The sequence below is a fragment of the Lissotriton vulgaris genome, chromosome 7 (assembly GCF_964263255.1).
Source record: "Lissotriton vulgaris chromosome 7, aLisVul1.2, whole genome shotgun sequence".
In the NCBI taxonomy this organism is placed as follows: domain Eukaryota; kingdom Metazoa; phylum Chordata; class Amphibia; order Caudata; family Salamandridae; genus Lissotriton; species Lissotriton vulgaris.
In genome coordinates, this window is record NC_141695.1 from 130537440 (window position 1) to 130551190 (window position 13751).

The 13751-nt window shown below is 47.3% G+C and overlaps 1 protein-coding gene across 1 annotated transcript in view; it reads right to left on the reverse strand.

Moving 5' to 3' along the window:
- Window positions 1-13751, reverse strand: part of LOC147700991 (phospholipase A2 inhibitor and Ly6/PLAUR domain-containing protein-like) — a 33474-nt gene that overhangs the window by 11856 nt on the left and 7867 nt on the right. The window contains exon 4 of the mRNA XM_086928560.1: window positions 6534-6683. Coding sequence (XP_086784686.1) covers window positions 6534-6683 — 150 coding nt within the window. The remainder of the gene's footprint in view (window positions 1-6533; window positions 6684-13751) is intronic.

Sequence of the window (13751 nt, forward strand, 5' to 3'; positions counted from 1 at the left end):
ATTGGAGGGCTCCAAGAATTACGCACTGCTTTTGGGGGGTGGAAGCAGAAAACATACGCATCCCACTGCTACCCTTTGGCAGTTAGTACTACCTTGAACCAGGAAAGCCCACACTAAAGACTGTATGGCGGAGGGTGTGACTTCCCTGCCCCTGGAAACCTAAAAGAGGGAAGCCTAGAAGAGTCTGCGTGCAACCCAAGGGGCCTTCACGCCCAGCGATTGCATAGGAACCTGTTTAGGATGGTGTAGTCAAAGATGATTTATGGTGTTGCAAAACTAACTTAAGGCTGGGGACCACTGATTTATGACTGTAGAATGGATTTATGCTGACATTCTTGCATGATTTATGACGTATATCAATGATCGATTATTGTCATGGCGATTTATAACCATCTCATGATGTATTAATAAAATTGAATCTCCTACCTCTACCCAGGGTCTCTGACTCTTATTGAAAGAAGACTGGGTGGAAGGAAGGGACAGTCGAGGGCATGGTAGGACCAGGTAGCTTGTCTGGGGTGGGTTATGCCTGGTCAAGGATATTTCAAGGGCATTCAAGGCCAGTAATGTTCGTGTAAAGGAAGTCAACATTAATCCTAGTGGGAGGGACCCAGAAGGTTCATAGCTTCCAGCCTTATAGGAAGGACCTGACCAAATGTGGGAAGGCAGGATCTAGTCCACAATCTCCCCTGCTCAAGCAGCAACCCTCCCCCTTATCAGGGTCATTAGGTAGCTGCGTCCCCATTTTTTTAATGAAATTGATTGTGCCTTGATGTTTGCTGATACATTTTTGGGGGCTGATAATACATGGATTTGATATAAAACATATCTTTAAATGTCTGCACCAACCAGATCCATGCTAAGGAGCCTGCAAGCCAAGGGGGTTTGTGTGTACTATTGGGGTTACCAGGGCTGCTCCTGGCTCCCTTCTGTTGTGAAAAAAGTATATGTTCTACCTGTTCACAGTGACTGTGAGAACTACAAACACCAGAAGACGAGCCCTCCTGGCACTCGTGATGGAAGTCTAGAGTTAGCCCACTCTCCCTTGACCTTATTAGCTTCTTTATGGTATGATTGTGGATCACCTCTTGGGCAGCTTTGTCTGTGGGTCAAAATAATGGGATCCTGGCCATTTCTGTGACACTGGTAAAGTAATAAGTGGCGGCTGGCACAGGTAAGCGTTGTGAGGTAGTGGGGAAGGGCAGGGTAGGAGGGGGTAAGTTGACAGACGACAGAATGGGTATAATTAGATAAATAAATGAATAATACCTATTTTTTCGTCTGTCGACTTCCCCCCTGCCACGCCCAGCCTCACTCCTCCAAGGTTACCTGTGCCAGGCACCGCTGAAAGGAATGTGTTGGGAAGTGGCAGGTATCTCTGGAATGTGAAACACATCTTTACCACTTGTATGATTATTGCCACATATATTCCCAGTACCTCACCTCCTTGTTAGCAGAAGCAGCCCTTGGAAATGGCATATCCCTAAGACTCAGATCAGGCTAGTTAGGCAGGAGCTGAGAGGACAGAGACATCCCAGACATGGAGAGATATAGCAGAGACACTTTGGTGGAGAGGTCACTCTACACCTACCTCCAGCCCTCACATCATGCCCTTCAGAAAGGCATGGTGTGAGGGGAGGAAGAAAACTGTGTCAAGTACGACCTCCCATGAGAGCTTCTGGCTTCTGTTCAGTGTCTTGAGGAACAGCTGCTTCTCAAAACATAGTTAGAAGGAAAGCCTAAAAAAGCATTTGCAATGCAATAGGTCTTGCTTTTGTGATACTTCAAGCTATTGGCATTGTAAATGACAATGCCTCTTATTGATCTGTTTTGATAATTAACACATAAATAAAAGGCATTGTCATTTATTTATTTATTTATTTATTTATTGTGACTTATATAGCGCCCTATAACCCAGGGGTCTCTAAGCGCTTTGTTAGGATCAGCTAGACAATAAAAGATGCATCAGAATTACATTTAAAGGCCACCCCCACGCTTGCTGGAAAAGCACAGTTTTTAGTTGTTTGCGGAAAGGCATTAGTTTCTTTTCATTGCGGAGTTTCAGCGGTAATTTATTCCACATAGCTGGCAAAGTATGTGAAAAAGCGCGTCAACCCACAGTAGTCAGTCTACAGCGTGGCTGAACCAGAAAAATAGAGTCAGCAGATCTAAGCGCCCTCCCTGGTTTGTAAAGGGACAGACGAGATTTCAAATAGGTGGGTGCTCTGCCATGAAGCGCCTTGTGTACAATGCAGAGCCCCTTGAACATTAATCTCTGCCTCACTGGCAACCAATGGAGTTCCCGCAGGAGGGGGGATGCCTGGGTACTCCTTGGTTTCTTGAAGATGAGCCTAGCAGCATCATTCATAACCGTCTGCATTCTATTTAAGAGGCCCTGTGGGAGTCCTATATACAATGAATTGCCATAATCCAGCCTGGCCAAAATCATTGCAGAAACCGCGCTCCTTAAGGTGGAAAAAGAAAGCAACGGGGAAACTTTCCTAAGTTGGCGAAGGAGGCCGACGCAACAGCCCACCACAGCTGAAACTTGCTTTTTCATGGACAGCTTACTGTCCACCTGGATGCCCAGACTCTTAACCACCTCCGCCGGTTCTGGCGGCGTGCCCAACTCCCCAGGCCAGAAACGATCACACCAAGGGTTGCCAGCGATGGTAATCGGCAACACCTCGGTTTTGTCCGGGTTGATTTTTAGGGAGTTGCCGGACATCCAGTTGGCTGTGCTTCTCAGAATGTTTTGCAGTCTGGTAAAGGCATTCTGGCTATCCTCCAGCTGGATAATAATCTGGGTGTCGTCTGCGTAGTTATATACCTGGCAGTCCATTTGATTAAGCATCCGAATCAAAGGCTGCAGGTATATATTGAATAATAGGGGTGACAGAGCCGACCCTTGTGGGACCCCGCAAGTGATCGAGGTTGCGGTAGAAAGCATGTCACCCAATTGCACTTTCTGCGTCCTCCCTTGAAGAAAGGATGTGAACCATGCCAGTGCTATGCCCTGAATGCAGATATCCCTCATCCGCGACAGTAGTTGTTCATGACACACAGTATCAAATGCCGCGGAGAGGTCCAACAGCACCAGGGCCCCCGGGATTTTCTTGTCTGCTCTGTTCCTAAGTTCATCCACGATTGACAACATCACCAGCTCCGTGCTGTGGTTCGTGCGGAAGCCTGCTTGGTTCGGTTCTAGCAGCATGTTACTTTCCAGATGTTCAGAGAGGGTGATAAGGACATGCTGCTCCAGAACCTTCGCCAGGAATGGTAGCTGGGAAATTGGTCTGAAGTTCTTCAGACATTTTGCGTCTGCCCCTGGTTTTTTTAACAAGGGAATCAGACGAGCTTCCTTGAAGGCCGATGGCACTTGGCCAGTTTGTAAAGAAAGGTTCAGGAGACTCAGCACGTCATCCTCAATGCCCGGGAGTGCAAGTTTAAACACTTCAGGTGGGCATGGGTCCGACCTAGAACCGGACTTAACCCGTCCCGTGAGGGAGACTAAACTATCCTTAGTGATCAAGGGTAGATTAGAAAGCGGGATTGTAATTGGCAGTCTGGCTGGGACATCCACCGGTGGACAGTCAATTTGCGAGGTTGCCGCCATTTCAGTGACCAAGTCAATGACTTTGTTGGTGAAAAAGTCCTGGAACTTCTGACAATCCTCCTGTCTAAAGTCCGGGGACTGTTCCTTGTTCTTCCTGAGCTCCGTAAGGACTCGGAAGACTTCTTTCTGAGGGTTCGTGGCTGATGAAATCCTCTCTTCGTAGAACTCGGACTTCCTGGCTATAATCGCTTGCTTATAATCAGCGAGAGCCCGTAAGTAGTTACTACGAGAGTCAGGACTGTAGTTTTTCCATTCCAATATCTCAAACTCTTGTAAATGCAAGACCTATTGCATTTCAAAGAAGCGGCCGCCATCGTCCAGAGCTGCTTGGAAAGTGAAAGCGTGCATGGTGCACTGAATGTTGCAGGAAAGCATGTTGTGCCTGCAAAGAGAAACTCAGTAAAGAAAATAGTGCTTACAGACTAAATAAGACGTACCATGTTAAAACCAAAGTATTAGGGCCTATCCTCATGGGAGGTTACAAATGAAGACAAGGCGGTACCAAGGCGGGACTAACATGACTATTAACGAAACAGAAGCCAGCATTTACTAAGGACAATGACACAAGCCAATGACAAAAATGGGTGGAGAGCGTGCGGGGCTTCTAGTCCATACTCCAATACAGCATGCCTTGCAGCGCATGCGCTACCCAGGATCGACCTAAAAATGGCTATCCTCTGACAATGTATTTAGTCTGTTTCAGGCCCCCAACCAACACCCGCTATATAATAGGACTTCCCTTCCAACACTGTATAAATGTACATGGAATAGGGCAAAGCACGTGGCCGACTCACAAAAAGCATCTACAAGTACAGGTAGTACTCGTTTACATACTCTGACAGGTCTTTGTAAATCAACTCAAAATCCTCATTAGTAAAAATGCAAAGAAGGCACAGTCTTTTCTGTTTGTACTAACTGTTTGACTATTCCGTGAAAATTCGTATAATATTTATTTGACATATGTTTTGGGGCAAGTCAGAGATTTATGTAAATTCTGATAACACTTACTCATAATGCCTTTGTGAATAAGTGTGGCATTCCCAAACGTTCTATGCCTCTTGAGTTACCAGCTGCCTCAGACACAGTCAATAATGTTGCTCAAGTTGCATCTAGGCATCTTTCTCTTTTCTTTACTGGATTCTTTGGGATTAATTTATAAATATGCAACTATTCATGTTTTAAAAAGTCAACCGTGAACTTATACAAAATTTACAGCTTTGCACTTTGAAAAAGTTGGAAACTTGGAAAGATCACCTGCAGGTGAAAATACATGCAAAAAATATTTTTTTTCGGTAAAGTATTTTCACGCAAAAACGTTTTAGAAAGAAAATTGATCACACAGGAACTGTTATTTTTCCACAAAGCTTGTATTATTTTCCTTGACCTTTTTGGGCGATTCCAACTTTTTGAGAAACATTGCATGAAGCTTGTAGGGTGAAACATCAGAACTTTCAGCACCCATAGCTATAGGCATTATATATAGAGTCTAACATGGTGTCTGAGCAGTTATTCCATGCTGGTGAATGAACTCTGTGAATAATGTTCTGATCATGAAAGTGATATTCCATACTGTTGTTGGAATCTGTGAGAGCTGGATGACGCGAACAAATGATATCTCACACAAGTTATTATGGTAGAAGTTGTGTCCGTGTGAAAGAGGTGCCAGGTCAGACTTGTGCACTCGGTATCTATGTCATGGGTCAACAAGTGTGAACTCAATAAGGACTAGCCTATTTGTGAATTAACATAGACTCAAGACTGTAAGACAGGTTACAAACCCTTTTGTTTGTTCATGAAGCCCTCACCCACCAATCTGGTTGGTGGCATGCTTCATCATCGGGCCCACCCAGTGACACCGAGTGTGTCCAGGGAGTGCTTCGACGCCTGAATACAGAGGAGTAGGTATGTTTCTGAGTGTGCAGTGTAGTGACGTGAAGGTGAAAGTTTAAAAGCTATACAGGGATCCCAATACCGAGGGTAAATTATATTTGAATACTTATGGAGGCCGCAGAGACAACAAGAGGTTCAACACAGACACTGACTGAAAATTTCGGTTCACTCCTCTGCCAGACTACTCCATGGGGCTAATTTGGCAACAAGCCAACTAATGCTCTAAGAGGGAATCCCCCTAACACATATAAAGCACCTTAGCGAGTGCTACACATTTTCAAAATTACACAATCACTTAAAATTAAGTAACTTGCACCTACACACTATGGTCCTGAGGAAAGCCAGTTTTGATCAAAAAGGCCTGGCTGAAACATGTAGACCACACCTGGATGTAGGAGACCCTAATTAACACTCCTATAACATCCAACACCCTTTTTTTTAATACTAACAGTGACTCAGTTATTAAAATATAATTTACCCTCGGGTACTGGGATCCCTGTATAACTTTAAAACTTTCAACTACACGTCACTACAATGCACACTCAGAAACATACCTGCTCCGCTGTATTCAGGCGTCAAAGCACAACCCGGGACACACTCGGTTTCACTGGGTGGGCCCGATGATGAAGCATGCCACCAACCAGGTTGGTGGGTGAGGGTTTCATGAACAAACAAAAGTGTTTGCACCCTGTCTTACAGTCTTGAGTCTATGTTAATTCACAAATAGGCTAGTCCTAATTGATTTCACATATAAAACCCTGGGGAAACGGACTAGCTACCTAGTCCTCTCTCTCTCCTTTGATAGTGATATGGGTCAACAAGTGTCACATGTTGTAATTATAGGTGATCAGGAGACGTAAAGGCTGCAATTCACCGGTGTAAGACATAGCCTCCATCTCTCCTGTATGGAAGGCACCGCACAGGCCACCACACTCCACACAAGGCCAATCCCAACCCCCTCTTAGTCGCATTTTCCTCTTGAGTAAGCCTCCTGGGCACACCCTGGCAGCAGAGTGAGGTGACTTACCAAATTTATGAACCTTCCCTCCAAAGTCCATGCACTTTGTCTCCAGGCCGGTGCACATCTGGAATACATTATTCGTCTTGCAGGTCAGGGTGTTTTCAGCATAACACAGGGGGCATCGCACTCCGTTCAATGTGAGGTTCCTGGGGGGTACTGTGAAGCCAAGAGAAAGGGGAACAAGCCTCAGTTCATGCAAAGCAGCCTTCAGCCTGTCTCCTGCACTGAGGCATTGAGACCTTTCTGTGCATCAATAACTCCAGTGCAGGCACAACTCTTGCACAACCATGAAACCAGCACAACCACACACAAGGCTCGAGCAGAAACAAGATCAGGGGGAATGGGTGAACCAGCGCATGTATGCATGTGTGGGCGAATGTGTGTCTGTGTGTGTGTGTGTGTGCACATCATAACCTCTGCTTCATTTAACATCCCTTGAACAACCAACATCACTACATTCAAGCAACCCACCTGCAAACACAACACAGTAAGAAACTATGCCACAGAAGATAGGCGCAACCCACTTGAGTGTGTCTGAAGCACTGTGTCTGTAAGCGTGTCCATCAGGGAGTGTGCATGTGTGCAACTCTTTGGGTATGTAAGTGCGGACAAGCATGTGTCTGTCTTGTGTATTTCTCAGATGTGCAGCACCTACCTTTAACATTAAAGCAGAGAATCGTAGCTCCTTTGAAAGTGATGCCCCCCCCCCACAAACCATCCCTCAGATATTAGATTTTCTACCTCTGTCTTTAATCTAGTCATCCCGGATTAATTCCTCAACTAAAACTGCTTTGGAATATATAAAAACATGACAAACTTGTGTCAATTACTTACAGGCATGCCTTTTGTGATTCTGGGCTGAATATATAATGAAATCAGGGAAGGAAAATAAAATAAAACAGACAAGGTCCAAACTGAAATCCCAGGTCCCTTGAAAGATCCCACTTCCATACTAGATATATTTCTTCCTCCATCCCGAAAACTAAAATGAAATGTACTTGTTCCCTTTAAATTCAATCTGTCTCAGCCCAACCGTGAACGTAACCATAATTCTAAGCATTTCTTTAATTCTGTTATTAATTCATTTAATTGAACCAATGTAAGTGCCTGATTCACAAAAGATACATTTACGCTTTAGAGTTAATTTCCGATTTTTTGCAATTCACATAAATATCTTACCCGTAGTATCTTTATGACGTTGTATGTGCAGAGCCTATGCACTCATAAAGATACAAATCGTAAAATTCCTCTGCGAATCCCAAAAATGGTGAATTTACATACAGGGGTAAGATCACATTTGTGAATCTGGCCCTATCTCCTAAATAAAATTACATTAACCAATCAAGTTATCTTATTCTAACTTCAATCCTCATCTCAACGTTGCTATAATTCAATGACATGTTATTAAAATAACTGTGTCTTATTCTAAATCCAATGCTGGAACAAATGTATCACTTTATTAAATTAAGGTATTTTTAATTAAATTGTAGTCGAATGTTTCAATGTCAATGTAACTTTCACCCTAACTTTAACCCCCAATTAATTGTAATTGCATTGCTTCAGTAAATTACAGTACAACTAAATTAAACAACAGTTTATTCATGCAACAACTTTGGTAACAATTTCGCGTTATATTTAATCCCAATTCCAATTGTTTTGATTACAAGTTTTCATCACCATTTGAGGTAATTAGTGACCACTAAGCACAAAAAGAACAAGCAACACGCCACAGGCTGAGTCAGACAACAGCGGCATACAGCTCAAGCAACACACCACAGGCTGAGTCAGACAACAGCGGCATACAGCTCAAGCAACACACCACAGGCTGAGTCAGACAACAGCGGCATACAGCTCAAGCAACACACCACAGGCTGAGTCAGACAACAGCGGCATACAGCTCAAGCAACACACCACAGGCTGAGTCAGACAACAGTGGCATACAGCTCAAGCAACACACCACAGGCTGAGTCAGACAACAGTGGCATACAGCTCCTGATTAGCATCAATCGAATATTCACTAAATAGATTAGTCTACTGGGATGTTGGAATAGTTCAGTGCCTAGATGAAGTCAAACACTGTTACAGTGATGACTGTGGGGCCGGTTGTAGAGCTGTGTTTAATAATGCATTTAGGTAGCTACCCCTAACAAGCACTCTTCCACCTAAGGGTGTTAATCAGCTGCTCCCAGCTCTCCCCACGTGTTTGCAGGTGCTCTGGTTAGATGGAGTATTTAAGTCCAAACTGGAGCATCACTCAAATCTATGAATATTACAACAAGATTGGTATAATTTCAGATACAAATATTCAAAAAAGTAAATTACTATTCTACATGGCCCAATCATTTATTTTCTATAAAGGCAACTAAAAATTGAAAATTATTTGCATAACACTTGTATTAACCGAGGGAAAAGTAGAGGCCCTAGGCTTGAATAAATGCTTTAACTTGGTAACGCGCACGAATCACCCAAACAGGGCATTTCGTCGCTTCTTGTGATGTAAACCGGTTACACGCTTTTTCGTTAGTTCTGGGACATTATCAAGGCTAGGTCTGGGGAGAAGTCATTTGCATAACTGTCCTACAGCTCCTGTTCTTCCCAGGAGGTCTCCAAGAACTAACTAGGCCAGACTTTGCTTAGCTTCTGTGATTGAACAAGATCACACGCTCAGTGCCACAGGTAGGGGAGGTGCAGTTGGGTTCAAGTCTATGTTTTGGACTCTCCCCGACATTCCCGGACAGTTCATGAGACCAAAGATCTGTGAAAGACATGGATGTGCTACTAGAGGGACACTTTTATGTGACTTGCCAGGTTGATGGAAGTTGTCATTTTCAGCTATCACATTTAAGAGAGAATATTTCTCTTTTTTGTCAACATATACATAGAGGTGCCGTAGCGAAGTCTCAGTTAAACTATGTGAATATCCCATATGTTGGCAATCCTGGCTATCTGTTCAATGAGCTAGAGTTAGGGTGGCACTAGGCATCTGGAAATTGGATCACACAAAATTGAACAGCAGGGCATATTTAAGATTCGTATTCCTAATTAAACATTACCCTTTTCACATAGGGCCCCTGCACTTGTGATGGAAGCCCCACAGTCATGGGGCAGTCTCCGCACTTGTGGTGGAGGACCTGCAGTGCTGAGGCAGTCTTCGCACTTGTGGTAGATGCCCCGCAGTCATGAGGCAGTCTCCACACTCGTAACAGAGGCCCCGCAGTCATGAGGCAATCCGTGTACTTGTGACGGAGGCCTGCAGTCACGAGGCAGTCTGTGCAATCATTGGGAAGGCCCAAAACTTGCGGGGGAGTCGCTGCACTAGTGGAAGAGGCCCTGCAGTCATGAGGCATACCGTGTACTCATGGCGGAGGCCCGCAGCATGATGCAGTCTGTGCAATTGTGGCGGAGGCCCCGAAGTTATGCGGGAGACTCTGCGCTTGTGGCGGGTGCCCTGCAGTCATAAGGCAGTCTGTGCACCTGTGGCAGGTGCCCCGCAGTCGTGGGGCAGTCTCTGCACTTGTGGCAGAGGCCTCACAGTCATGGGGCACTCTCCACACTTATGGCAAAGGCCACGCAATCCTGGAGCAGTCTCCACACTCATGAAACGGGCCCGCAGTCGTGGGGCAGTCTGTGCACTGGTGGTGGAGGCACAGCAGTCATGGGGGAGTCTCTACACTCCTGGCAGAGGCCCGCAGTGGTGGGGAAGTCTCTGCACTCCTGGCAGAGGCCCGCAGTCGTGCGGGAGTGTCTGCACTCTTGGAGGAGGCCGCGACTTTGCTGATCTTTTTGCCTATTCCCCCAAGCGCCCTCCATTTTGTTGTTGTTGTCCTCATACCTAGCCCGCCCCCGCCTCCCAGCTGAGACGCCCTCCCACAGACTTGAAGAGCGCTCCGTTACCTGGAAGCGCCGTGACTCACTCTACGCTTCCCAGCCGAGTGGTCGCTCCCTTTGGCTCCGGTATCGTTTCAGAACGCTTTGTGCTGCTAACTGTGCTGATTGAATTGGCTGCTGTGCGCTTTGTATGCCGCTTTGCATATTTTGTAATTTTACATTGCCAGCGCGACTTTGCTGATCTTTTTGCCTATTCCCCCAAGCGCCCTCCATTTTGTTGTTGTTGTCCTCATACCTAGCCCGCCCCGCCTCCCAGCTGAGACGCCCTCGCCCCTCCCCCTCCACAATCCATATATGACAGTTCCTCCCGCGCGCAGCGTTCACGCGCAGCGACCGCGCCCAATCCGCGCCGAAGGTGCGCCAAAGGTAAGCCCGTCTACGCCCGTCCGCGCCTGGACCGCGCCCAGCGCCAGACCCCCTGGCCCCCGTCCCTCCCAGCCCCCCCGCATTACCTACGATGCCGCCACCCTCCTAGCCCTTAACCCCGGTCGCGCCCCCAACTGCGTCCAAGCCGCCCCTGGACAAACCCATGGACCTTTCTCCTGTTTCTCCTGCAAATTCAGCGGCACCGACAACATCTCCGCTACGACCACACCACTGACTCCCGACCCCAACCACCTACAATGCATCCTTCTCAACACCCGATCAGTCCACAGGCACGCCATTGACCTATGGAATCTACTAGACACCATTTCTCCAGACATCGCCTTCCTAACAGAAACATGGATGAATGCTTCCTCCGCACCAGACATCACCATTGCCATCCCTGAAGACTATAAGATCACTCGCAAAGACCGTACCAGCCACACAGGAGGAGGAATCGCTATCGTCCATAAGAAATCAATCCGCATCTCAACCAGCTCTGACGCCAACCTCGCTAACTCCGAACACCTTCACTTCCAGATACACATCGACCCCAAAACAACACTCAGAGGCACCCTCCTCTATAGACCACCAGGACCCCGCGCAAAATTCAGTGAAGACATCACGGACTTCATCACCCCACACGCGCTCCCCTCCAAAGACTACATCCTTCTGGGAGACCTCAACTTTCACCTTGAAAAGATCAACGACCGCAACACCGCCACCCTCTTAGACAACCTCGCCAACCTCGGACTTAAACAACTAGTCACTTCCCCCACCCACATCGCAGGTCACACACTCGACCCCATCTTCACATCCAGCAATCATGTCTCCTTCAGCCACACTACGGATCTCCTCTGGACTGACCACAGCTGCGTTCACTTCACCTACAACAAACCAAAACCCACCATCCACCTCCAACCTACCCTGCAAAGAAACTGGAACAAAATCACCACGGACCAGATCTCCGCATCGCTCCTTCGAAACACCCCAGCCCTCTCTTCTAACGCTAACGAAGCCGCCGCCAACCTCACCCTATGGTTATCCAACACCGCCGACACCTTAGGACCACTGAAAAAACGTCAAAGCAAACCTGGCAGCAAGAAGGCCTCATGGTTCAACGATGATCTTAAGAAGTCCAAGAAACTCTGCCGCTCCCTTGAAAAGACCTGGAAAAAAGACCCAACCACTAGCACCAACGACGCCTTCAAAAACGCCACCCGCACTCACCACCAACTAATCCGAAAAGCCAAGAAAACAGCATTCAAGGATCGACTCGACAACAACGCCCACAACAGCAAGGAACTTTTCAACATCGTCAAGGAATTTTCCAATCCCTCGGCCAACTCCAACAACATCACCCCCTCTCAAGCCCTCTGCGACTCCCTAGCCTCATTTTTCCACAACAAGATTGCAGACATCCACAACAGCTTTGACAACCAACCCGGTAACCAACCCACCCTACCATCTGCTGAACATTCTCCCCCCGTGAACACCCTTAACGACTGGAACCCAATCTCCACTGAGGACACCATCCGCCTGATGAATTCCATCCACTCAGGATCCCCCACAGACCCATGTCCTCACCACATCTTCAACAAAGCAGACTCCGTCATAGCACCGCACCTCCGAGACGTCATCAACTGCTCCTTCAACTCCGCCACCTTCCCGGAAAGCTGGAAACACGCTGAACTCACCGCCCTTCTGAAAAAACCCACAGCGGACCCCACCGAACTCAAAAATTACCGCCCCATCTCGCTTCTTCCATTCCCGGCCAAAGTCATCGAGAAAGCTGTCAACAACCAGCTCGCCGCCTTCCTCGAAGCCAACAAATCCCTCGACCCCTCACAATCTGGCTTCCGAGCAAAACACAGCACTGAGACCGCCCTCATCGCAGCAACAGACGACATTCGAACTCTACTGGACAATGGAGACACAGTCGCCCTCATCCTCCTTGACCTCTCTGCAGCATTCGACACAGTCTGCCACAGCACCCTTTTACAACGCCTCAATAACATCGGAATCCAAGGAAAAGCACTTGATTGGATCACCTCGTTCCTCACCGGAAGAACCCAGAGAGTCCGCCTCCCACCATTCAAGTCAGAGGCCACTGAAGTCATCTGTGGCGTACCACAAGGATCCTCACTCAGCCCCACCCTCTTCAACGTATACATGAGCCCCCTCGCGGCCATCGCCCGCCGACACAACCTCAACATCATCTCCTACGCGGATGACACTCAACTAATCCTTTCTCTCACCAATGACCCCAGCACCGCCAAAACTAACCTACACGAAGGAATGAAAGAAGTTGCCGAATGGATGAAACAAAGCCGTCTGAAACTGAACTCAGACAAAACAGAAGTCCTCATCTTAGGTACATCCCCCTCTGCATGGGACGACTCCTGGTGGCCAGAAGCCCTCGGAAAAGCACCCATCCCGACAGACCAAGCGCGGAACCTAGGCGTCATCCTGGATTCTTCACTCTCAATGAACAGACAAGTCAGCGCCGTATCCTCCTCCTGCTTCAACATACTTCACATGCTCAGAAAAACATTTCGCTGGATCCCCTCCGAAACAAGGAAAACAGTCACCCACGCTCTGGTCACGAGCCGACTGGACTACGGAAACACCCTCTACACAGGCACTACCGCTAAACTCCAGAAGAAACTCCAACGAATCCAAAACGCCTCAGCCAGGATCATATTAGACATCCCACGCAACGAACACATCTCTGGTCACCTTAAAGACCTCCACTGGCTACCCGTCAATAAGAGGATCACTTTCCGACTGCTTACCCACGCTCACAAATCACTCTACGACATCGGACCAGAATGCCTCAACTCACGACTGTCCTTCTACACCCCCTCCCGCCAACTTCGTTCTTCCAGCCAAGCCCTCGCCACTGTACCTCGCATCAACAAGACCACCATGGGAGGCAGATCCTTCTCATACCTGGCTGCTAAAACATGGAAC